The sequence below is a fragment of the Oryctolagus cuniculus genome, chromosome 8 (assembly GCF_051225735.1).
Source record: "Oryctolagus cuniculus isolate XC-2025 breed Fujian yellow rabbit chromosome 8, ASM5122573v1, whole genome shotgun sequence".
In the NCBI taxonomy this organism is placed as follows: Eukaryota; Metazoa; Chordata; class Mammalia; order Lagomorpha; family Leporidae; genus Oryctolagus; species Oryctolagus cuniculus.
This window is the reverse complement of record NC_142874.1, coordinates 95,609,043-95,635,180: the sequence shown is the minus strand read 5'-3', so window position 1 is coordinate 95,635,180 and position 26,138 is coordinate 95,609,043. Positions and strand designations below refer to the sequence as shown.

Below are 26,138 nucleotides of genomic sequence, written 5' to 3'. Positions count from 1 at the left end.
AGAATGAATTGGGAAATGTTCTTTCTTCTTCTATTTTTTGGAAATGTTTGTGAAAAATCAGTACTAAATTTTCGGTAGATGTTTGGATGAATTCACCAGTGAAACCATTCAGCATTGGGCTTTTCTTTGTGTCAAGTTCTTGATTACCATTTCAATCCCTTCTCTTGTTATATGTCTATTAGATATATTTATCTTAATAGTAGTGTGTGTGAGAGTAGGCAGGTTTATTTTTTTAACTTTTATTTAGTAAATATAAATTTCCAAAGTATAGCTGTTGGATTACAGTGGCTTTTTCTCCCCCATAACTTCCCTCCCACCCACAACCCTCCCATCTCCCACTCCCTCTCCCATTCCATTCACATCAAGATTCATTTTCAATTATCTTTATATACAGAAGATCAATTCAGTATATATTAAGTAAAGATTTCATCACTTTGCACCCACAGAGAACATAAAGTGTAAAATACTATTTGAGTACTAGTTATAACATTAATTCACATGGAACAACACATTAAGGACAGAGATCCTACATGAGGAGTAAGTGCACAGTGACTCCCATTGTTGACTTAACAAATTGACACTCTTGTTTATGGCGTCAGTCATTTCCCTAGGCTCTTGTCATGAGTTGCCAGGGCTATGGAAGCCTCTTGAGTTCGCCAACTTATTTAGACAAGGTCATAGTCAAAGTGGAAGGTCTCTCCTCCCTTCAGAGAAGGGTACCTCCTTCTTTGATGGCCCGTTCATGCCACTGGGATCTCACTCACAGAGATCTTTCATTTAGGTTTTTTTTTTTTTTTTTTTTTGCCAGAGTGTCTTGGCTTTCCATGCCTAAAATACTCTCATGAGCTCTTCAGCCAGATCCGAATGCCTTAAGGGCTGATTCTGAGGCCAGAGTGCTGTTTAGGACATCTGCCATTCTATGAGTCTGCTGTGTATCTCGCTTCCCATGTTGGATCGTTCTCTCTCTTTTTGATTCTATCAGTTAGTATTAGCAGGCACTAGCCTTGTTTATGTGATCCCTTTGACTCTTAGACCTATTAGTATGATCAATTGTGAACTGAAATTGATCACTTGGACTAGTGAGATGCATTGGTATATGCCACCTTGATGGGATTGTATTAGAAATGTGCCGGGCTTATTGTATGACAACATTTGCCTCTGTGATTGCTTAATACTTACCTTACTCTTCAAGCACAATTTAAGATGGTGATTAGTGTTTTTTACATGAGCATTTCAATTATAGTTTAGTTGACTAAATTAGGAAAAAATAATTTGTATAAACATTTATAAATGATCTCTGACTTTCAAATAACTTTTCAATAACTTGAAACTTAAAGTCCTGTGTTATTAAATTAAGTAACACATATTGAGATTGTCTAGTTATTCTTTAGTCAGTTTTGGTAGTTTTCACTTTTTCTAGGAATTCATCATTTCATTTGAGTTATACAATTTTAATACAGTGTCTTCAATTTATTTACTTATTTGAGAGGCAGAAACAGGTGCAAAAAAGACACATATTTAAATGGATGTTGTTGCATAAATTTTACATTTCCAACTAGGAATATTTTTCACATAATCTAGTTTGTAGCCAAAATAGAGCCAAAGAATCAACTCATTATCCTCATGTGAAGATTTTGTTTAATGGGGCTGGCATTGTGGCGGGTAGGTTAAACTGCTGCCTGCAATGTTGGCAACCCGTATGGGCACTGATTCAAGTAAGCCTCAATCATTGCAGGTTTTTGGGGAGTGAACCAGTTCACTCTGTCTCTGTGTGGATGATCTTTCTCTGTGTGTGTCTCTGTCTCACCTTCTTTCTTTTTCTGTAACTCTGTCTTTCAAATAAATAACTCTTTTAAAAAAAGATTTTATTTAAATGATGATTTTTTTTCTTGAAGCTTGCCTATTACTATTCCCTCTTTTCATAGTTTGTAGCTGATAGAATGTGTGCACCAAAACTTGTAAAGCATGAGGAAGCTGAACCTTTGAGAAATATACAGAATGGCAAAATGGGCCTAGGATTCTAACCACAGCTGAGCAGCCATCTGCTAACAGGAGGTTTCGTGTGTACTCTGTTTGGCTCTGGGTTATTGTGACCCTTGCCCAGGCATGTTCCTGTTTTCAACTGCTGAGACAAATAGACTTTAAACATATTGTTTTGCAACCTGGACCTGAGCAGTGAACTGTGATCTGCAGTCACTTTTAAATTTCAACTAACTGTGACTGAGTGCTTCCCACCTGCAAACTTATATCTAACATCCTTCATTTGCATAGTGGACTGGAGTCAAAGCTGGGTATGAACCTGTTCTGTAAAAGACAAGTTCTCCTTTTTGTTCCTTTGGAGTACACTTTAAAAAAAAAAAACAAAACTGAAGGTTGCATCTCCCTGGTTTGCAAACTTCTTCCTGAAACAGAGCCTTCCTTTTATCCTAAGTTCTATTTTAGTGAATTTTGGCAGATTGCAATAAGTTTATGACAAAATTACATGTGTAATCAATGTGGCCCTATATCTCTTTACATGCAAGCTGAGGCAATGGAGCAGAAAAAGAGAATGATTCAGCTCTACCCTAAGACTGCAGGCCTACCCAGGGGAAAATAGCATATTGAAAAGAAATAGGCAAGATATATTTCTGTTTGTGAAGGGCAGGTGAGACTGAGTGTTAAGAAGTTTGATTAATTTTGAAGCATGGTTAATAGCAGCACCCCTTCCCATTCCATCACGACTAGGAAAATTTGGCCCAACGTATGTGAGGCTCCAACGCCTACAATTGGTCACCTGCCTTCCCAGCCCTTGCCCAAGAAGGCAGACTATTGGGTGATTCTTTCTGAGGCAGGTCAGCTGAGCACATGTGGAATGGAGAAGCATTCCATACTATAAATGCATTTTTAATAAATACAAGCTGAATTGAGGCCTATTCAAAGTAAAACAAATTTAAAGTCAGACAATTAATGTGGATGGAAGACCCTTCCATAAGTAACTCATCCCTTTTTCTTCAGGCTTTAAGTTGAAATGTAAAAATGAATTCAAAATAGTTAATTTTATTATAATTGATTCATTTCTAAAAATTCTGCAAGAACCCTCTTTGCAATTTTGGACTTTCTTTTTTTAATTTCTGGATCTCAGGAGTTACTAGAGAGTTTTTTTTCATTTATTTATTTATTTGAAAGTCAGAGTTACCGAGAGGGAGAAACAGAGAGAGAGAGAGATAGAGAGAGAGATCTTCCATCTGCTGGTTAACTCCACAAATCGCACAATGACCAGGGCTGGGCCAGGTCAAAGCCAGGAGCCAGGAAATTCATCTAGATCTCCCACGTGAGTGCAGAGTCCCAAGCAATCTTCCATTGCTTTGTCAGGTGCGTTAGCAGGGAGCTGGATTTAAAGTGAAGCATATGGGATGCCAGTACTGCAGATGGAAGCTTAACCCTCTGCGTCACAGTGCTAGCTTTAATTTTGGGCTTTCTGTACTATAATTAAGTTGTCAAGGAGGTGGGAAAGGCAAAAAAAAAAAAAAAAAAGAGCATTGCTGAGGATACTTGTGCTCCATTTTCATCCTCTGGGGTCTCAAAACAAGAGGACACAACGAATGCTGAAACACAAAAAAGTTCAAATATTCAAACAACCAACTTGGCAGGCCAAATGCACATCATACAAAATAATTACAGCACATGTATTTCAAGGTAGCAAACTGTCTGCCTACCCCCATTTTGTATCTTAACTGTTAACTCCCTTGCCCCCAACCAACACTCATCACCAAAAAATGTCTCTGCAATCAAGTTCAGTGGGTAACTGGAAATCTTAGGATCAAGAAACAGAGATAAAATAAGGCAAGAGGGAGAGTCATCAGGTCCAACCAGTCATTCATATAGTTCCACAGTTACAGGGTTACAGGGTCTGCTTCTCTCCATGAATTCTGATCAGTCTTTAGCTGGCCTTATGTTGATATGCTGGTAAAGGAAGGATTCCCATAGACGCTTTATTTTCAAATTGCAGAAAGCTGCATAAAGACCATGGTATATTCCATTTCAAATGTCAGGTGTTTTCTTTTGTTCTTTTTCTCCTGTGTTGTTACGGTTACTAAGCTGTGTATAGGTATAACCTATAGGTATAACCTATAGGTATAACCTATAGGTATAACCTATACTCATAATAGCTGTCAAGCTGTTTTTTTCTGTTTTAAGAAGAGTAATATACATTATACATTGTATATAGGTAAAATCTCTAGATGTGTGCAGTTTTCTAAATCCAGTGGTCTGATGCACTTGCATTAAGGACATTAAGGATGTTTGCTCATTTTTCATGTTGGTATTTATTCATTTATTAAACAGAAATTTGTTATAGAGCAATTGCATTTGATGCTAGGGTTATAATGAAGAATGTGATATTCAAGAACTCATCAGACAAATAACTAACCAGACAATTACAATGCAATATTAGATATCTTGGGGGGGGGGGGTTGAGGGTAGAAGGGAAACAGAGAAGTACATGTTTCCTAGATTTCTGGGCGCTTAGAGAGTATGCTAAATGGAGTTGGACATTGCCTGGCAGCTGAAAGAGACAAGAAATGTGGTGCAGGTCGGGTATGGGCATGGGTGGGCTCCAGAGCAAGGAACTACAAGTGTGAAGGCTAAGAGATGGGGAGCTTGACATCATCCTTTAATGGATAGGGTTTGAGGAAAGCATGAAAGAAATTTGTTGTGACCGAGGCATTGAGTGCTGGAGAGAGCAAAGCCGAAACATGAGAATAACATGAAAGACTCGTGCAGAGAAAGGAGTGGTGATATTCCAGGAGAGTCTACTTAAGTGGTAATTTGCTATGTGATCCTGGACGATGTCTCTACTTCCTTGGAGCTTCATTTGGTTCTCCATAAATGAAGGTGAAAGCCAAGTGACTTCAGAACTTACATCAGCTCATAATCTATGAAAGCTAGGTTTAAAAAGTCCCAATGCAAAAAGGTTTCTCCAATGGTTTCTATTAGTGAGGTTGAGGCAAGTTAATACTGTGCTAGCCAAGAATTTCTGGATAAGCCCCAGAGGCTTGGTCTACATTTCCTTTCCTCTGGAAAGTTCATCCAGGTACTTCCACCACATTTTGTTTTGTTACCACACACACTGCTAATGTTAAAAGTGCAAGATTAATTTTTTAGCGCTGGTGCTAAAGTCTAATGTTCCTAAGTCATAAATAATTATCAAGCCAGTTCTAACAAGGTGGATTGAAAGGGAAGTAATGTTTCCTGGTAGTCCATTTTAGCAATGTAGTGATTTTCATTATTATGAATAAGTTGGTGAAAACTGCCTTCTTTCAGGGTTAAATTTTGGAATTAAGCTTCAAGGTAGGGAAAGTGGTTTAAAATTAATATATGAGGCTTATTTGTGGTCAGAAATTATAAGTCACAATTAATGTGAAGCATAGAACTGGCGGTGTTTCTGTTCTTTTTATGTGCTTGTAACTCTGCAAAAATGGCCATACCATAAATAAATTCATTCTATCCATCAGATGGGCATTAAGGCCTGTTTCATTTCCATAAACAGTTAGATTCAGCTTTGTCTCCAGTACTCCCCTTTTGTCTTTAAATTTTTTTGAGAATTCTGCATTAAACGCATGAAAATGCATTGTATATTATTGTATGAAACTTGTTAGCCTGATGATTTGAATGGAGAAGAATCCCTACAATTTTGTTCAATTCTCATCATGCTTATCTTTTTTCCAGCCATGTAGTAGCTGTATTTTGTTTTCCTAGGACTTGCAATTGATGGATTTCAATAGTTTCTCACTATTGGTGGACAATGGAATGCATTTATTTGACTAGTGCTTGGGTATAGGAGTGAAATATTTAGCTAAAGGTTTTTTTTAAAGAAAGCTAATTAAGGGTCAGTTTTAAAATATAAGTAACCCAACAACTATATTTTTCAGATGCTTTGGAACTTGGTTGATTTCAGTTGCCCTACTCAATGTGCATAGTAATTCTAAGCAAAACTATTGTTGATTTATGCTAGTCCCTATTAGGTGGGATTTTATAACAAAATCGTAAATTTAGACTCCAGAAAGGCCAGCTAATATCCTAGGAAAATCCAGTTCAATTTAGATGGAAAACGTCTTGCACTCTTATTAACTTAGAGTAATATTTAGAAAATTTATACAATCAAGACCTTTAAACTTGCTATTTTAACAAGCACAAATTGTTCCTTGTAAACTGAATTGTTTGCCACTTGCTAAATGTGAACTTTGTTCCCCCTCCTGTGAGTTCTTGTACACAGCTCCAATGTCCACAGTATCCTTTGCCCACATGTTCACTGTGCAGATCTGTAAGCTCCCAGTGCCCAGATCAGTGGTGACTTGCTCTTCCAGGGAGCTCTAGTCAGTAAAAAATGGGATTTCCATACCATGAATCTTGAGACTTAGATATTTTAGCCAGACATCAGATCCTGCCTCTACCGCAATTATTGTTGTACAAAGTATATTATACTCTAGGGCTGAACCATCATCAGTGTAAAGACAGGGATAACACTGGACTCTGTTTTGCCAGTGTGTCTAGTACAATTTTGTTATTAGGTGCTTTGTTAATATAGGCTGAATAGATATACTACTAAAACTTCAAATAGCAAATTTCTTACAAATGTGTGGGGTATTCAAAACGTTTGTGGGCAATGAGTATTGTGAAAAAAAATCTATGCATTTATTTCAAACTTTCTTTTCCACTAAAATAAACACTTTTTCATGAACTTTTTACACTTGATCTTAGCCAAAAGATCAAGAAGCAATTTTCATGAACTTTTTGAAGTACTCTCATAAATCCATAAAAGCACAAACTGTGCTTTGTAAATAAATAAATAATTTCCTGGTAGATGTCAGATCATTTTAAAACTGTGGTAGTCTTTGCAGGTTGCTGCTCAACTTATAATTTTATTTTTTTTAAGGGAAAGAGTTTATTGGGGGAAACCCGACAGAGTGGAGAGAAGGGGTGAAGAAGGAAAAGAGGGAAAAGGAGAGCGTAAGAGAGAGAGACAGAGACAGAGGTCAGGAGACAGAAAGAAAGAGAGCAAGCGAGAGAGAGGAGGAGAGAGAGCCATGTGTTCAGGAGCAGGTCCTTTTAAAACTTTGCGGCGGGGGGGGGGGGGGGTGCGGGCAGGGAAGTAGGAGCAGTGAATCCCATCAGGATGAGGGTGGAGCTTGACAATGGTGGTTGAGCCCTGTGGCCACCTGGCTTCCAGCAATGGCGGCAGGGGCTAGAGTCAACTTACAGTTTAATTTCTTAGTAATATATTCTAGTTCTCAAGCTAATGATAACAAAAACTTCATTATAACATACTCTAGTCACACTTTGCTTTTCCCTGGTGTTTCATTTTGATTTTCTCATTTGACCTTCATAGCAGTTTCTTTTTAAAAAAAAATATTATTTTATTTATTTGAAAGAGTCACAGAGAGAAGTAGAGACAGAGAGAGAGGTCTTCCATCCACTGGTTCACTCTCCAGATGGCTGCAGCGGCCAGAGCTGCACCAATCCGAAGCCAGGAGCCAAAAGCTTCCTTCTACTGCTCTCCCAGGCCATAGCAGAGAGCTGGATCAGAAGTGGAGCAGCCAGGACTTGAACCAGCGCTCATATTGGATGCTGGCACTTCAGGCCAGGGTGTTAACCTGCTGTGCCACAGCACTGGCCCCCATAGAGTTTCTAAAGAGAGAAGGTATCATTTACAAAATGAGAATAGAGACATGGGCCAAGATAGCCATTTTGGGTCACATGGCAACTGAGTATGGAAAGAGTTGAGTTTCCTCACAACTGACTCAAAGCCCTTTTATTGTTGTTTCCTAAACTGTTTCTCACAACTGCTCACATTTGTACTTGGCTGTCTTATTTTTCATAAAATTTTGGATGAGAGAGATTGTCATTGTGGCATAGTGAATAAAGCCACCACTTGCAACACTATGGGTGCTGGTTTGTGTCCTGGCTGCTCCACTTCTGATCCAGCTCTCTGAGAATTCCTGGGAAAATCAGCGGAGCATGGCTTAAGTGTTTGGGTCCCTGCCACCCATGCAGGAGACCTGATGAAACTCCTGGTTCCTTGCTTTGTCCTGCCCAGCGCTGGCCATTACAGTCATCTAGGATGGCTGCATCTAGTGGATGCATGATCTCTCTCTCTCCCTTCCTCCCTTGCTCCCTCTCTAACTCTGCCTTTCAAAGTAAATCAAATCAATCTTCAAAAAAAATTTTTGGGTGAAAACCACATGCCATTTCTTACACAGAAGCTTTTTAAATACCACACACACACATACACACACACACTACTCACACACAAATACTCACCAAGGTCCATTCTGGAGCAATTTAAATGCCTCATTGATTCTTTCAAAAGGCAACTTATGGGTTATAAGTGGGTCTATATTGATTTTGTTTTGTAGGTAGTCAGTAACCAGCTTTGGAATACAGTCTCTGGTTTTATACACTGTAGAAAGAACAATAACAGGATCTGGATGATATACAAACTAATCAAAGAATCCAACAATCTACCTATGTTTGTGAGCAAACCCCCAAGTGCTGTTATGTCACTGCCCTGGAGTCTGTAGCTCTCCTGTATCTTCAGAACATGAACGATACCCCATCACAGCTGACCCCCAGCTGGCTTGATTCACCACATTCTCTCTCCACTGAATGCTGTAGTTGTATCTGCTGCACACACTCAGCTTTTCACCCTGGGAATTAAGTCTCAGACTCTGTAGCAACTTTTTGGAAGGTGGTGCAGTAGAGTAGCTGTGTAAGATGCTGTTGGAAGCTGTTAGTTCCTACTGACTATTTGATCAACAGGAGTAAGGCAGACACAGGGATCTTCCTCAATGTGATAAATTCCATCAGACTGAGATTTATAGAGAAATATTTTTCACTCATTGTATTAATTATGCTTTCAATTTTCTGTAGTTTATCATGCTCTGACATCTTGGGGTTTTTGGGACCCAGGGAGGGACTCTCCCTTCCAAGGTAACTAATTCCTAAAGATGGTAAATAAGTTGTCTGGGAGCATGCCTTTGACATGCATACTAACCAACGTTGAATTTGTACAGTTGTTTCCCTCTTTGATCAGGTTACAACAGTTCAAGTCACTATTCCCTACTTTAAATCACCTCTGGGCCAGTTCCCAGAATCCATCAGTATTACTTAAGCTACTTAATCCTAAACTTGGTTGGCTTATCTACCCAGCCTTGCCAGTTCTCCCTGTGAAAACCACATAAAAGGCTCTGGCCTTATGCTTTCCTCCTCATTCGCTCTGCTTCCTGAAGGAGCCTGTGCTTTCCTGTGTGTTCTTGCACGATGTGGAGTAGCTGACCTCTGGGGAACTGGAAGGAATAAGCTCTTCTTTCGGGGCAGTTTTCTGTGAGTCTGTCATCTTGCCAAACCTGACTGAAACAAATCCTGGACACCTTTCAAAACACAAATGCACAACTTGAAAGTAGCAAAGCTGAACCTAGGACTCAGATCTTTTTATTACTAGAAGAGTTATTTATAGTCATTTAAAAATTCACTTAAGGCTACTATAAAATGTTAATTTGGGATTAAAAAGGAAGGCTGAGTTTTACATATACAAAAAAAGACATCAGGTAATCTTTATCAGACCCCTGGTTACAAATATTTTATCTTGCTTAACAGGACTATTCGTATTAAATATCTGGGAATTATGTAACTAGTATTCAGGATTTTGAGTAACAGAAATCTGGCAACATGGAAGTGAATGAAAGGAAAAGACAATCACAGATTTTCCCATCCAAAGTGAGAATCTTATTAAGTATGGTTTTCCTCAGTGTGTTTATTGTGGAGGAAGGAGACATGGCAGATACACAATGAAAAGTTTTAGAAAATGTAAATAAATCCTCCAGTGAAGCCAAGGATGGTGCAATAGTTTGAGTGTGACACAAGGGTTCCTGTGTTGAAACTTAAAAATATTGTTTGTTTAATTTATTTTTAAGGGAGAGAGAGTGTGTGTCCACTGATGCACTCTCCCGAATGCCCACAATAGCTAGGACAGGACCAGGATAAATTCAGGAGACAAAAATTCAATCTGGGCCTCCCACATAGGCGACAGGGACCCAGCTACTTGGTTCCTCATCACTTGCTGCCTCCTAGAGTGTGCATTTGTAGGAAGCTGAATTTGGGAGCAGAGCTGGGACTGTAATCCAGGCACTTGATATGGTGTGTAGGGGGTCCCAAATAGCATCCTACCCACTGCACCAAATACCTGACCCCAGGTTTTGTAATTTATCCCCATTTGAGATATTCAGAGGATGGAAGTTTCTTGTTTTCGAAGTAGATCCTTTGGGAGGTGATTAGGATTAGATTAGGTCCTCAGAATGGATTTTTCATAACTGAATACTGTTGGCTTTATACAAAGAGAGAGTCTTGAAGACATGGACTCCCTGTCTACGGTCACGTGGTGTCCTATACCCCTAGGGACTCTGCCATATATCTGTGTCAATTATGCTTAGGCATTCTCTGCACCAGCCCAATTACTTGTTTTTTTTTTTTTTTTTAGATTTATTTATTTACTTGAGAGGCATTGTTATAGAGGGCAAGACAGAGAGAAAGGTCTTCCATTTGCTGGTTCACTCCCCAAATGGCCTCAGTGGCTGGAGCTGGGCTGATCCAAAGCCAGGAGCCAGGAGTTTCTTCCAGGTCTCCTACATGGGTGCCAGGACCCACACACTGGGCCATCTTCTGCTTTCCCAGGCCATCAGCAGGGAGCTAGATCAGAAATGGAGCAGCCAGGACATGAACCTATATGCATATGGGATGCCTGTTGCACAGGCGGATGTTAACCAACTGTGCCACAGCGCCATCCCCTAGCCCAGTTACTTCTGAAATGACTTAATTTTTAAATTGGGTTTTTATTCAAGTTGGAAAATTTAGATGTATAGTTTTTGGAAGAAGGAACTTCATAATGGAAGTTTGGTCAACGGCAAAGTTTTTTCTTATATTTTATAACTAGGCACTAATCTAATTTTAATGATGCAAGGCTACCTAATGAATAAATGAAGATATTTCAATATAGCAAAATATATCTGTCAGTTATATTTTGCAGTATATGGCTTTCATTCCCTCCAGCTTTTATTGGGGCCAATAGCTCCTGTAATCATTGTCGTTATTGCATTCCATGTATTGTTTACTTTAGTTCTCACTGTAATATACAAGAAAGGAACTATTGTTAATCCCATTTTTCAGATGATAGACCTGAAAATTAAGAACTTTAAATAACTTGGTTTAGGTCACGTTAGAGAATGTTTTTAAGCTCCATACTATAGTTCCCTCAAGCTAGCTTTTTATATTTGAGCATTCTAGCTTAAGTCAGAGAACAAGATAAACTCAACTGTGCTGTCTAATAAGGTAGCCATGGAGTCATGTGTGGCTATTTAAATAGTTAACTAAATTAAATGTAATTAAGTCAGTTTTCTAGTCCTGCTAGCCACACTTTGAATGTTCAATAGCCACAGGTGGTTAATGTCTACCATATTGGACAAAAAACTGAAGAATATTTTCATCATTGCAAAAATGCTCTCTTGGATAGTTCTAGTCTGGAGGCACACTGGCAGTGGGTGTAAAGTGTGGCAGAAAAGGAACTCAGGTATTATTAAGATAACACACCATTTTAGAGTTATCTGATTCATTCTTAAATAGCAAGTTTGGATTATGTTTTGGTGACAATTGGTGGTCAATACAGTGAGAGTTTCTCCTAGTCTTAGTCTGTACTGGGGAGTGGCTCAGAGACATAAAATGCCATGTTCCTGCCCTTCATTTCTTTCCAAAGAGCGTGAAGGGTGTCTAGATTTCTGTGAAAGGCAACAAGAAAGTGAAAGACCTACCTCCCAGAATGCCACCTTTCAGGGTTCTCCCAGAGAGAATCAGCATGGGGTCAAAGGAGAGTTTTGAATTTGAGGGTGCTGCTCCAACGATCACACACACTCCATAGCTCAGATTGCATGATTCCAAAGCTGCAACCTAATTTAGGAAATAAATTGCATAGCTTTTCAGTACACCCAAAATATGTTTTCAGGGTAGCTATAAGAGAGAAGTAATAGGACAGTATGTGGTATAATTCACATGAGATCTTGGGCAAACGGCTTAAATTAACTAGTTACATTTTCTGATCTTTGGAAAGAGGATTATGTTAGCACCTGAATTTTAAGGAAGATATAGAGACAAAAGAGCACAGAATGTGTAAGTAATTCAGCATGGTACAAGGCAGCTAAGCTCAAAAATTCCACTTAAAATTATAGTAATTTTATGTTTTATGAAGTTAATTTAATTTATACCCAGATGTTGACAGGCAGTACCTCCTGACTGAAGACCCATAGCCCAAAGACCACATACCATGGTATCAACGAGTCCAATGGCCTCAAAGGCAAAGTCAACACCAACACCTGTCATTTCCACCACCACCTCCTGGACAGGCTTCTTGAGGTTCCGAGGGTTGAGACAGTCAGTGACCCCTAAAGCTCTCGCCCGAGGAAACTTCTGCTCATTGATGTCAACCCCAATGATCCTGGAAGCACCAGAGGCTTTGCAGGCCATCACAATGGCTGAACCAATTCCTCCAAGTCCAAAGACCACACAGGTGGAACCTGGAGTGACCTATAAATTCAGAGGATAAACTTAGCATCCTAAGTGGATGTTTCAGTGTTAATAGGAAGAGGGAAAAAAGTATTGGTTTTATGTGTAATGGAGGAGGCTATCTGGCTTCTTGGCTCTGGGTTTGACCTTATGTGGATGGTCACTGAAAACATCACACAAATAGGTTTTTACCTTTGCAGTGTTAAACACAGCTCCAAAGCTTGTAGGCACCTCACAGCTCATGATACAGACTTTATCCAAAGGAGCAGCAGCATCGATTTTCCCCACTGCTATTTCATGCACAACAGTATATTCAGTGAATGTGCTTGTACGATAAAGATGATAAATCTTCTTTCCCCTGCAGGTAAATCTGCTGGTTCCATCTAACATTAATCCAGTTGGAGAGAGAACACTGTTCCAAAGATTCAGAGTTACAAGGAGAGAAATAAAGAACTTTAGCTCTGAGTCAAATATCTGTACCAATGAAAGCAAATGGGATGAAAGGAAGGCAAAAAATTGAAACTAACTCTCCCTTCAAGCAGAGGTTGCCCTTGGGGTTCAGGCAAGAGTCGCATTCTCTGCACTCTGGAAGAGGGAACATTAAGACTTTGTCTCCTAAGGAAAAAGAATAAACAAAATGATTACCAGCTTGGAATTTAATCAATACCATGTTTATTCACAGGAAATTGTTTCAGTTTGTTACAATAAAAGTTATCATTACTTTTATTTATATCATCAAATTATTTTTTAGGAAACAGAGAAGTAAGCAGAGAGAGAAGGAAAGCGAGAGAAAGAAAGAAAAAACAAACAAAAACAAACAAAATCTGCCGGTCCACTCTCCAAATGCCCACAAAACTGAGGATTGGCCAGGCTGAAGTTGGGAGCTTGGAACTCAATCAGGGTCTCCCAGTAGGGTGGCAGGGTCCCAACTCTTAAAGCATCACTGCTTGCCTCCCAGGGTTTGCATTAGTAGGAAGTTGGAATGAACAGCAGAGCTGAGACTTGAATCCAGTTACTCTTCATTTGGGATGTGATGTCTCAACCGGAACATTAACCACTAGGTCATACTCCTATTCCTATCATTATGTTTGAAATTATCATTTCATTTGGAATGGAAATAAATCAATTTTCATGCAACGGGACTTTCAGAGTACAAAAAGAGTTTGCATATTTATATTGAGGTTCAAAATTAATAGCTAAGTCTGAGTTGTATTGATATTCGTGGCATAATGCTTTTCTGCATTGGTCAGTGTTCTACATCAGAAGCCTCAAATACAAAATTAGAACATTATGAGTTCTAAGCTGCCTGTTTTTTATAACTGGTATGAGAATACATTCTAATTGTTTTTTTTTTTTTTTAAGTGTATGATGAGTTTTGCTATCCTACCAGAGCCCATGGGAAAGAATCAGGAAGTGAGTCGGGAAAGGAGGAGGCACTGTTTCTGTCTAGGTACTTACCTGGTTTCACAGTGGTTACACCTTTTCCAATGCTCTCTACAATTCCAGCCCCCTCGTGGCCCAAGATTATAGGAAATGGGATTTCGTTTTTTCCTTCCAGGATGTGGTTATCAGTACCACAGACGCCAGAAGATATAATCTGAAAGGTGATTAAATGATTAGAGATGAAATGCTTTGTCATCAAAGGGATTGTTTAGAAAAACGTGATGTTTCCAAGTCTAGAGACAGAATATATTTCTTAAAGTTTGATCTGTACATTTGATCTGTTATTGATTGTGCCCATGTAGTGTAGCTGTTTCAGAAGAATAAAGCACTTAGTTTGTTTCTGCATTTGTAAACCTCTTCAATATCACAAACACTTAGTGAATTATTTTCTGGCTGTTTGCCAAGAAGTGTCTGTGGGATATGATAAAGCAGATAACCCCCAGTTTAGCATCCATTTTGATACATACACTGAAACACGTGGTGATAACATAGTCATTCTTCTCTCCCTGCATTGCCTTCTACCGACCAGTAGGTGAGGCTAAAACAGATTTTTCATGGTAAGTTCCCTGTTCTGATCTTGACATGTTAGCCCTTGACTTGCAGCATATATAAAAGGAAAAGTAGAATGGGCTTTTCTTTAAAGACTGCCTTGATTCATGGTTTTCTTTCTTTTTCTCTTGCAATTTGTGTCTTTCTTCAGCTATTCAAGTACAAAAGGCCAGTTAGCTTTCCTCCAGGGTAAGAAGATTCCACAGTTGAATGGAGTTGGAGTCCAATCACAAGTCCAGATCTCTTATTACACACTTAACTCAGTACATGTTGAAACCACTAACAAGTTCCATCAAGATATTCTCTTTGCTATTTTTTTCTAGTCAGTAGACATTGATACCTTGAACTGTGTACTTTTTGTGAATCCAATTTTTAGTTCAGTGTTAGCTTATTTCATTTATTCTTTTCTTTTCTTTGCAGGAAGGCGAAATTTCATTCCGGGGTTTCTTGTGCTGTTTGATTAGGCTTCTAGCCAAAATAGTTCTCCAGGCAAGCTCATGTCTTTCCTATAGATTTTGTCTGTGGGAGATCTCTGACTAACCATGCATCCTGGTTATTGGTGTTCAACACGCTATTTGGTTCTTTGAGAGAAACAACTTGCTGGCTCTGTCACTCCATAACTAAAATTATCTCATTCTCCATCCCTTTTTGTTTTCTGAACCATTTTAGGCTGTTCTCTCATCCTTTGTACTCTGAATGAATGTTTTGCTATATTTTTCTTATTTTAGTGAAGTAGTTCAGGCATCCCTGGTTGTCTAGTGATTAGGATTCAGCTCTCTCAATGAAGTATCCAAAAATATATTCACATCAAGTATCTTATTGCTGAAACCAAAGCAATAGCACTTAACTAGCAAGATTGTTGTCAAGTATGACTTAGCAATTATATGTAGTTAGTTCAGCTTCCATCTGTGGCAAGATACGTTTTTTTCAGATTCAACTTTATTCTAAGGAGAAGTAGAAAGCTCAGCACAATTCATGCAAACCACTAGCAACAGAATAAATAAAATCAAGTATCAATAAACTGGTAGGATGTAGTGATAGAACTTAAGTAGTTGTATCCTTCTAGAAATGCATAACTTGAATCTATTTGGGAGGTCTTGTAATAATTGAATTGAATGACATTCTATAAAATAAATGCAAAATTTCATATTCAGATATATATATTTTGGCCTTCTATTTTGTACCTTTATTCAAATATGTCTAATGGTCTAATGTAATTTCTGATGACAAGTTATGAGATGAAAGAAGAAGCTGTGAGGCCCAAGTTTACAGACGATTATGAAACTATTTGTGATGAAGAATTACAATATTCTGTGACATTTCAATGCAACAGAGCAGAATTCCAAGGACAGCCAAAGAAATTTTGTAAGATATCAAGACTTGTAATAAGACTATAATTCTATGACCATTTGGCTTTGGTACAAGGATAGATAAATATGTGAATAGGTAGTTGGCCAGGTTAAAACAAATCAAGAAATAGGGCTATACATATGTCACTTGATTTATGATAAAGCTCACACTGAAGTGTGTGTATGTGACTTAGGAAAGAAGACAGACTTTTCAATTAATGCCAGGTTAATTTGATGTATAAGGATACTTCAAAAATTTGTAGAAAGATACTAATATTTTTAATTAAAATCCATTTATTTTGATGACAAAAATGTTTGTAATCCATGAATAGTTCTTTTCATAACATGCATTTTATGTGACCTTTTAAAACATCCTTCATATGTATGAATTGCAAATGTTTTTTGCATACACAAAAACATATCTTTTAATTTCATTTTCCAAGGATGTTTTGAAGTACCTTTGTATAAGATAGAAGAAAATGAGTTATGGATCTCTACTCTGCAACAAACAAGGAATCTCTACTAGGTGATCTTAATTTGTGTGAAATGAAAACCAGTTAAGATTTTAGACAAAAACAAGGAACTTACCTTCCTGACTTTAAGGAAGGCATTGGATACTTAATTGGGACAGAAAAGCCCCAATCATTCGGGGAAAGATTTATAGATTGGACAGTGGTGAAATGATGAATTGTGCTCATAAATATAAACAATTAAGGGGATGAAAAGGCAAGCCACAGACAGTGCTATGGATACAGCCAGATTTGTCTTGCTAAAACTCATGAAGATGCTTAAACTCTGATATCTTAACGTTAATGATTTGTTGTTAAGGGTATAGGCCTGATAACATGCTGGTTTCTGAGAGGTGAGGCTGGTGGGAGGTCACGGGTACCCAGAGGGTGGTTCTCACAAGAGGCTTGATTATTTGAGTTGCAAGTTTGGCCTAGGCTCGTTCTCTTCCTCCTTCCTGATTCCCCAAGAGATCATGTCTCCACACTCACCATGACCAGCCTCCATCAGACAGTGGAGTATGGGGATATGGGGACACCTGATTTTGAACTGCAATCTCCAAAACTGTAGGCTGAAATCAACCTTTTCTTTCTCAAGAAGCTCCTCTTGGATATTTTAGTTAAAGTAAAACACCAACTAATACAGGAGGGAAAGATATATTTACAAAATAATCATCAACTGAGAGGTCATATCTAAGGTCTACATATTGAAACACTACAAATAGGTGCGGGTGTTTGGCCTGGCAGTTAAGATACTGCTCAAGACACCTGCATCCCATATCAGAATATCGGTTTACTAAATCTTTTTTTTTTTTTTTTTGACAGGCAGAGTGGACAGTGAGAGAGAGAGACAGAGAGAAAGGTCTTCCTTTGCCGCTGGTTCACCCTCCAATGGCCGCCGCGGCAGGTGCGCTGCGGCCGGCGCACCGCGCTGATCCGATGGCAGGAGCCAGGTAATTATCCTGGTCTCCCATGGGGTGCAGGGCCCAAGCACTTGGGCCATCCTCCACTGCACTCCCGGGCCACAGCAGAGAGCTGGCCTGGAAGAGGGGCAACTGGGACAGAATCCGGCGCCCCGACCGGGACTAGAACCCAGTGTGCTGGCGCCGCAAGGTGGAGGATTAGCCTAGTGAGTCGCAGCGCCGGCCAGTTTACTAAATCTTAATCTTTGATCATATATCTCTTTATTATTTTGTGTGATGAAATTGAAAGTTCACAAAAAGAATTCATATTTTATACTGAAATATGCAAGTCTTCTCACTACTTTTTGTTTTGGAAATATACATACATTTTCAATAAAAATGTTTATATTAACATCTACTGTGTTGTGTTATTTTTTATTAAATTTCTTCAAATTTTTTTGCGTTTCAGATATGATAAATATGAATAGATGTACCCGCCTGTCACACACACACACACACACACACACACAGAGAATGATGGTTCTAGTCCTGACTATGCTCTTGATTCTAGCTTCCTGCTAATGTGCATTTTGAGAGGCAGCAGGTGATGCTAAAGTGAGTCTCTGACATCTGTGTGGGAGTCTGAGCTTGAGTTCTCAGCTCCTGGATTTGGTCTGGCCCACCTTGGGCTGCTGGAGGCATTTGGGGAAGTGAACCAGCATATGAGTTTTATTCCTTTCTCTTTCTCTCTCTCTCAAATACATAAATGAAAATTACACTAGGTGAAACTTTATTATCTACTACACAAAAAGGATACCCCATATGACCAAACAGAATATGAAACATGACCAAACTCATTCATCACCAGGAAAATGTAAATTTAAATCTTAAGATACTGCTATATATCCACTGGATATACTAAAAGAAAATAACTTATAATTCCAGATGTTAAATGTGAAGAAACTAGACTTATCTTGTATTTCTATTTAGAATGTTATTTTATGCCATATCAACTGGGTGTCAGTTCTCCTTGGTGTGTTGGGCACTGGGTCTGGGTAGCAGATAGGCTACTCCATGCCATATGGATGAGAAAGATGGAAGAAGAATACTTTTTATTTGTGCAATGTTCACAAGGTGATGGTAGTAAAGAAGGAGACTATTCCTCTCCTAATCATTTTAATGAATGCAAAGCAATTTTAACACTTCACTAACTAGTTTAGACTATATCTTACCTGTTAAAAGTTTTAAATTTTATCAATGTTTAGTTAATGAATAAAAGGATTTTGACTCTGTATATATAACCTGATAAAGTAAAAGGCAACAAAATCCCTTAAATGCTGCTATTGAGAACATAATGAATGACATTTCACAAAATACCACAAAAAAGGATATTTAAAAGTCAAATATCCATGAAAGAAAAAAAGATGCCAGTGAGAAAAAAAAACAATGTTCAGGAAAGAGAGATGAGAAATTATTTACCCCGGTTAACCCAGGTAGCCAAATTTCTGTATTATGTTTTGGATAAATGTAAATTTTTTCTGCAAAGCAATAATTAAAAATTGATCAGCCTATCAAAAGTTTCACATTGGAAAATAAAAGTAGGGATAAGAGAGGGAAGAGATGCACAGTTTGGCACATGTTCCCATGGATTTAAACTTAAGGGTAAAGCTAAAAACTTGCCATGGGACTTTAAATCCCATTAAGTTGGCAGGTACTAATGCCATCATAGTAGGTAAAATGATCCTTTTAAGTGCATAACTGATCATAAAGATAGGAATAAGTGTCAAAAAGATCACATAAATAAGGCCAAGTGTTTTCTAATAACAATAGATAGAATTAAAAAGGAGAGAATCATCCAAAATAGGAAGCAGCCCACCCAGCAGACTCATAGAATGGCAGACACCCTAAACAGCACTCTGGCCTCAGAATCAGCCCTTAAGGCATTCTGGTCTGGCTAAAAAGCCCAGGAGAGCATTTCAGGCATGGAAAGCCAAGACACTCTGGCAAAAAATGGCCTACATGAAAGATCTCTGCAAAAGAGATCCCAGTGGAAAGAAGACACCATCAAAGAAGGATGTACCTTTCTCTGAAGGGAGGAGAGAACTTCCACTTTGATTATGGCCCTGTCTAAATAATGTCAGAGTTTGTGGACTCAAAAGGCTTGCATAGCCTGGCAGCTCATGACAAGAGCCTCTGGTGATCACTGACATCATAAATAAAAGTGTCAATTGTTAAATCAACAGCAGGAGTCACTGTGCACTTGTTCCCCATGTAGGAGCCCTGTCCTTAATGTGTTGTACTATGAGAATTAATGGTAAAACTTGTCTTCAAACAGTACTTTTTACTTTGTGTGTCTGTGTGAGTGCAAACTGTTGAAATCTTTACTTAGTATAGAGTTGATCTTCTGTATATAAAGATAATTAAAAATGAATCTAAATGAAGAATGGGATGGGAGAAGGAGTAGGAAGTGGGATGGGAGTGTGGTTGGGAGGACGGGTATGCGGGGAAGAACTGCTATATTCCAAAAGCTGTACCTATGAAATTTATATTTATTAAATAAAAGCTTTTTAGAAAAAAATAAATTAAATAAAGAACTTCCATACAATGAAAAAAAATTAAAGAAAGTAAAAGCTCCACATTGAGCAATTGCCAGTTGAAATCCTGAGAATTTATTATGATTTATAAAGGTTTCGAAGGAAGACAGACACATAAGGTCAGATTGTACTGGTCACGATAGGACAACATTCAGTAAAGTCCTCTGAAATATGGTGGAAAAATCCTGGCTGGGGCAACACATTCTTTTAACCAGTATTGAAAGGTACAGGGAACAACAGCCTAAGAGTAGACTCTTATAGCTCATTTATTTGTAGTTAACAACATATATGCACTTTTCAAATTTTGGAACGTAGGTTCAGTTATTTTGAACTAACAGCCTACCTAGTGTATTTGACTAAAGTGAATAATACTTTTTAAACATTCTTTCGTTTACCTAAAAGTTTGAACTTTCATCATTTGGTAATCCTTTAGTTATATTTAGTTCTTAAAATTTTTTATGATGATATTGTTGCATAAATTGTGCAGCAATCAATAGTTGAATTTTAATAAAAGTGAAACAGCTACAAAAGTTTGAATTTATACAGTTATTAAACTGTCTCATTGATGGACATTTTATTTTCTTGGTTTATGATTTACTTTTAAAGCAAAAGTCAAACTACTATAAAAGAAAAAATATCCATTTGTAAAGGCAGTTAGTAATGGTGAAGACATCTAGAATTTAGGTATGGTGAAATATTTTATATATGAAGTAGTATTTCAACTTGATCAGAATTAGTGTGTCTTGTAGTTTAGCTGGAAGAATTTCTTAGACTATCTCAGGTAAGTCAACTTTTTCAGAAGCAGATTATCTCAGTCTCCTAAAATACATGTGAATAGCTTTATTTCACCTTCGTGTTTGAAAGGCAGTTTTGCTCGATTCTTGGTTAATAGTTTTTTATTAAAAAAAAAAAGATTTATTTGAAACTCAGAGTTAGAGAGAGAGAGAGAGATATCTTTCATACACTGGCTCATTCCCCAGATGCCTGCAACTGAGCCAAGCCAAATCCAGAAGACAGGAGCTTCATCTGGTCTTGCACATTGATGACAGGGGCCCAAATACTTGGGCCATCTTTTGCTGCTTTTCCCAGGCCACTAGCAGGAAGCTGGATAAAAGTGGAGCAGCTGGGACACAAACCACTGCCCATATCGGATGCTGGCATCTCAGGCAGCCGCTTTACCCACTATACCACAATGCTGACCCTAATAGTTTTTTTTTTCTTTAATTTCTTTGAGTTTGTCACTGCATTGCTCTCTGAAGTTTATTGCTTCTAATGTTATCAATCTTTAGTCTTACTGGAGTTCCCTTGTATAGGTTATTTTTCTCTTTTTATTTCATTTTACTGTGGTAGGAACATTTACCATGATTTCTATCCTCTCAGCAGGATTAAAGTTTACAATACATTATGACTGACCCTAGGTGCCATATTATGCATTGTTTCTCTAGCACTTAAACCATCTTGTTTGTCTGAAACTATGCCTGTGGGTTGTTAACTCCCCAAATCACTCTTTCCCCTATCCCTGGAAACTACCATTCTAGTCTTTGATTCCATGAATTAGACTGTTTTAACTATTTCATACAAGTGGAATCATGCAGTATTTGTCTTTCTGTGACTAACTTATTTCATGCAACAATGTCCTTAAGATTCAAACATATTATTCCATATTGTAGAATTTTTTTAAAAAAGCTAAACAGTATTCCACTGTATGTGTATACCACATTTCCTTTGTCTATTCATCTGTTGATGGATATTTAGGTTTTTCCCACATCTAGGCTATTATGACTAGTGCTGGAAGGAACATGGGAGTGCGTATATCCGACATACTAATTTTAATTGTTTTGCATAAATACTCTGAATTAGATTGTTACATCATATTATTATTGTTCTTTTTAGTTTTTGGAGAACTCTCCATCCTGTTTTTATTGTGATTGCACCATTTGAATTCCCAAAGGGTTTCCTTTTCTCCACAACTTTGCTAACCACTGGTATCTTTGTTTTTTGATAATAGCTTCCCTAACATATATAAGGTGTTATCTCATGTGGTTTTGATGTACATTCCTAATAATTTGTGACATTAAGTATTTTTATATAGATGTTGGTCATTTGTATGTATTCTTTGTAGGAATGTCTATTTTAAACTTTTTGCCATCAAATTGTTAAAGTTCTTTATATACTGTAGATATTAACCTCTTCAGATACATGGCCTGCAGATATGTTCTCCTATTCTGTAGGTGATCTTTTCATTATGTTACTAATTTCCTTTGAGCTCTTAAGCTTGATATAAGCTTTCCTGTCTGTTTTTGTTGTCGTATCTATGAAAACCTTTGCCTTGATCCACGTCATGAGCTTTTACCCAATGTGTTCTTCTATTAGCTTTACAGTTTCAAGTCTTATGTTTAAGTGTTTCATTCATCTTGTGTTGATTTTTGAGTGTCATATGATGAGAGTCCAATTTTATTCTCCTGAATTTGGATTATCTAATTTCTCCAACAATATTCATTGAACAGAAAATCTTTCCTCCGTTGAGTATTCTTTGACTCATCAAAGTTCAATGCTTTGTAATTTTCCATACAAAAATCTTTCACTTCCCTAGTGAAGTTTTTTCTTTGTCAGATATTTGTGCTTTTAGAGCTAATTTAAATGAGATTATTTACCTAATTTCATTTTCAGATATTTTGTTGTTAACTTATATAAATATAGCTGATTTTATTTGTTGCTTTTGTATCCTGCAATGTCACTGAATTAGTAAGAAGAGATATCAGACAGATTGCTCATTTTCTTTCCATTGTGAGAGGACACAGCAAGATCTGGAAGCCAGAAAGAAAGCCCTCACAAATACCAAACCATACTGGAACCTTCATCCTGGATTTCCAGCATCCAGAGCTATGAGAAATTTTTTTTTTTGCTTAAACCATACAATCTACAGTGTTTTACTATGATAGCCTGAGAAGACTAACATGGTTTTTCTCATCTTGCCCTGCCTGGTTTGAAATGCTGCTTTCTGAATTAGAAGGAGCTGGCACATGGGTGAATTGGGCCCTGGTATTCTAGGTCTCCCTTGTCTAGAATGGAGCCTTAAAGGGAGGGAGCTGGGTTAGGAAAGGGAGCCCAGTCTTCTCAGCCACTCCCACTAGGAGTGTCTGCTCTATTATTTTCTTCACTTTCTGATGCTACAACAGAATACACAGATTGAGTAATTGATGAACAATAGAACTGTGTTTTGCTGTCGTTGTAGAAGCTGGAAAGTCCAAGAGTATGGCACTGACCTTTGGTGATCACCACCACCTGTGTCATAATATGGTGGAAGGAGAAGCAAATGTGTGCGATAGAGAAGGGGGTGGGGGGCTGAATTTGTCCTGTTATTAGGATCCCACTTCCATGATAAGTAACCCACTTCTGAAATAACAGCCTTAATCCACTTATGAGGGTGGGATCCCCATGACCTAATCATCTCTTAAGGGTCTCACCTCTCAACACTATTATAAGGAAATTAAATTCCAGCATGAGTTTTGGAGGAAGTATTAAAGCCATAGCAAGTATATAACTGTATAACTTCATCATTTCAAAAAGATCTATGAATCAACAATTATATTGGCTTTCAAAATATTTTTAAAAAGCAATGTTTTGTGACACTTTAATAAAAAGCCATAATCTGATAAATATGGTAATATATATGTAGTTATAAATCATAGAAAGCCTTAATTATCTTTGCAGAAAATATGCTGTTTTTCTAAAACTGTGAAATCATTGCCACCATATATTCCACATCCATAGCCACTAAAAGTTGCATTCATATTTACCTTAATTCGAACCTCCCCAGTCTTTGGTGGATCAACTTCAACCTTCTCAATGGACAAAGGAGCATTGGCTTTCCAGGCAACAGCTGCTCGACATGTGATAACCTACACGTATATACACAGAAAGATGCAATGATGAGGTGGGCCTATGGTCCTTAAACAAACCAGGTGAGGCATATACTTAAACTCACATCTACTAGACTCACTAGTCATTCTGTTTTTGATACTTTGAAATATAGATAGTCTATTTATTGAAAATAATATTGTGTATATTTTTATTAATTTTTGTTCTTTCTTTGAAAGGCAGAGTTACAGAGAGGCAGGGGCAGAGGAAGAGAGAGAGAGAAAGTCTTCCATCTGCTGGTTCACTTCCCAAATGGCCGCAATGGATAGAGCTGGGCCAATCTGAAGCTAGGAGCCAGGAGCTTCTTCTGGGTCTCCCACATGAGTGCAGGGGCTCAAAGACTTGGGCCATCTTCTACTGCTTTCCCAGGCACATTAGCAAGGGGCTGGATCGGAAGTAGAGCAGCCAGAACTCGAACCAGTGTTCATATGGGATGCTGGCACTGCAGATAGTGGCTTTACCTGTTACACCACAATGCCGGCTCCTCTTGTATATACTTTTAAATATTTCTGAATAATTACATAATGTGTTATAGTGTGAAATCTGCAATCTCTGTATCTACATATGTATTAAGCCACTCTAAAATGAAGGTACTTCAACAAGTTCACAGAAAACCAAAATTAAAAGTTAAGTTCATTTGGGTGCAAAAAAATTTAAATCTATGCATAATTTATTCATAATTAGCATTTTCTATGAACTTTTTGAAGACCCTCAAATACACATAAATATAGTTTAAAAAATTGTTTTGTCCCAGATACCTGATTATACTCTGTATTTGTAAAGGATTTCTTCTCTGAATTCCAAATGTCACAAGATGTTAAACTTGGTCAAGTGACTTATGGAGTCCAGTTCAATTTACACAGCATAAATTTCTGCATGATAATGTCTAACAATAATCATTTATTTTAAATGGAGAAGATTAGAATCCATCATACAAAGAATATTTTAGTAAGTGATGGCTATTACTTTGGAAATAGGGAAGGAAACAATATTAATTCTGCTTCTGTAGCCAAAGTTCATTGTAGTCAATAGCATGTAGAACATTATATTCTACCTTGATACTTAATTCCAGTGTGTTATAACCCTTATTTGTTTATGACATTTTTAGTTTTAAATCTCTACACAATAAAACCTTTGATACTATCTATCAATTTTTCTATATTAAAAGATGACTCCTTATAAAGTATGATTTAGCTTTTTACAATAATTTACTTAAGAGAAGCATTGCCTACACTGTTTCTTTAATAATAGTTCTTATTTTATCATGACTACGATTCTATTTCTTAAATATTGACTTGCAAATTACCAGGACTACTCCTTCCATGTAAAGTACAGCACACAATATCCTCCCACGGTGTGCACATCACTGACTTAGATAATAAAGTTGTAACTGCCACTAAGATCATACATGAGATGACATTTCGAGAGCAAACCATACTTACTTGGTTAGCTGTTTCTGTGGAGAGTTTAGCTGGCTCCATCTTTCTTTCTGGCTGGTGCACAAGTGAAAGCTCCTCTGTCTCTTCTTCTCACCAACCCAGACTGAATATTAGAGCTTCCTCGCACCTCAGAATGACTCACAGGCATCATGAGCCAATCAAGGAGAGAGGGAGGGAGGGAGGGAGGAGAAATGGGAAAATGAAAACTTGAGGGAGAGAGGAAGGAAAATGGAAGCTGTGAAATGGAGGGGAAAGGGTAAGAAAGGGACAGCACAGTGGAGAAAGGAAGGAGGGTTGGTGAAAGCAAAAGAGGAATGTAAGTCAGGGTTCAAGAAGGAAAACGAAAAGAAATGAAGGGAAAATAGCCTCCCCCAAAGGATGTATCATGGTTTATGGTTGGAAGTTGCTCTACATCATCATCTCGTTTGTCCTTTGCAGTCTTCAGAGCAATTGTTCTTACTCCTCTCTACAGGAGACTGGGCTTCACAGAAACGGCAGATTAGTTTTAGGTTTCTGATTTCAATTCTCATAGTTTGGGTGGGCAAGAATGATGAAGAGAAATGTAAGAAATGATGAGAAGAAAAACTTTAGAAGGAATGATAAAGATTGGTGAAAGGGAGAGCAAGAATGATTCTTAGAGAAGGAATAGAATTAAAGAGGTTATTTAGAAAAGAATTATATTTTTCAGAACAGAAATCTAACTCAAGCTGGTTAATGCAGCATAAGAAGGTTTTTGCTGATTCAAGTAACCACATGATCCATTGGTTTTCTGGTTTTAAAAACAGAAGAATCTAGAACACAACTGAAACTTGGTATTCTATAATACATATCTACTGGCTGCCAGCTTTCT

General features: G+C 37.8%; 1 protein-coding gene across 2 annotated transcripts; it reads right to left on the bottom strand.

Moving 5' to 3' along the window:
- Positions 1-966: 966 nt before the first annotated feature.
- Positions 967-25,393, bottom strand: LOC100350426 (alcohol dehydrogenase 1). Of its 2 annotated transcripts, XM_051820150.3 has the most exons (9): positions 25,292-25,393; positions 23,729-23,830; positions 14,044-14,182; positions 13,113-13,200; positions 12,778-12,997; positions 12,346-12,606; positions 11,838-11,973; positions 8,299-8,437; positions 967-3,584 (listed from the first exon to the last, which is right to left on the bottom strand). In XM_051820150.3, the coding sequence occupies exons 1-9, from the start codon at positions 25,328-25,330 to the stop codon at positions 3,560-3,562; spliced, it is 1,149 nt and encodes a 382-aa protein (XP_051676110.3). In that variant the 5' UTR covers positions 25,331-25,393; the 3' UTR covers positions 967-3,559. The 2 variants fall into 2 exon arrangements, with proteins under 2 accessions (XP_051676110.3, XP_089158726.1); XM_089302600.1 differs by lacking the exon at positions 967-3,584 and having other exon boundaries at positions 8,295-8,437.
- Positions 25,394-26,138: the final 745 nt, after the last annotated feature.